We start from the raw sequence: 486 nt of genomic DNA, 5'->3' as shown, positions 1-486 counted from the left end.
TTCCCGCCTCCCAGCTGCTGGGTGCAGCAGCTTCTGTGGCTGCTTTCGGTGCTTTCGCTGTTGCTGCTGCTGCTGCTGCTCTCTGGTGCCCCGGCAGCTGCTTTTCTTCCTGCTGCTGCTGCTGCTGCTGCCCTTGCTGCAGTGTATAGACACTCTCGCCGTCTTCACTGCCAGGTGATGAGTCCCTCATGAGGCACCAGCGCATTTCGCGAAAGGTCCAGTGCTGCAGCAGGCTGCTGCTGTTGCTGCTGCTGCTGCTGCTGCTGCCTTTAAAGCCATCCATGTCTATGCTGCTGGCGTGCTTCCGACCCAGGCTGCTGCTGTTGCTGCTCTCTCTGCTGCTGCTGCTTGTGCTGCTGCCCCATCGTGGCGGAGAAGTCCGCATCCCCCAGCGATTATAGGCGATGTGTGCTTGCTGCTGCTGCTGCTGCTGCTGCTGCGTTTCCGTGATGCTGCGGCCACCTTTCTTGCTAGCTCGAATTCTCG

General features: G+C 60.3%; 1 protein-coding gene across 1 annotated transcript in view; it reads right to left on the bottom strand.

The window, feature by feature from the left end:
* The window catches only part of ETH_00036470 (uncharacterized protein), a gene marked incomplete at both ends in the record, with an annotated part of 2,326 nt that overhangs the window by 1,350 nt on the left and 490 nt on the right, over positions 1–486 (bottom strand). The window contains one exon of the mRNA XM_013375247.1: positions 198–486. Coding sequence (XP_013230701.1) covers positions 198–486 — 289 coding nt within the window. The remainder of the gene's footprint in view (positions 1–197) is intronic.

This window comes from Eimeria tenella, genomic scaffold, assembly GCF_000499545.2.
Source record: "Eimeria tenella Houghton genomic scaffold, Eth_scaff2600, whole genome shotgun sequence".
Classification (NCBI taxonomy): Eukaryota; Apicomplexa; class Conoidasida; order Eucoccidiorida; family Eimeriidae; genus Eimeria; species Eimeria tenella.
Note: the sequence above shows the minus strand (reverse complement) of the source record. Positions and strands in the feature narration are given on the sequence as shown.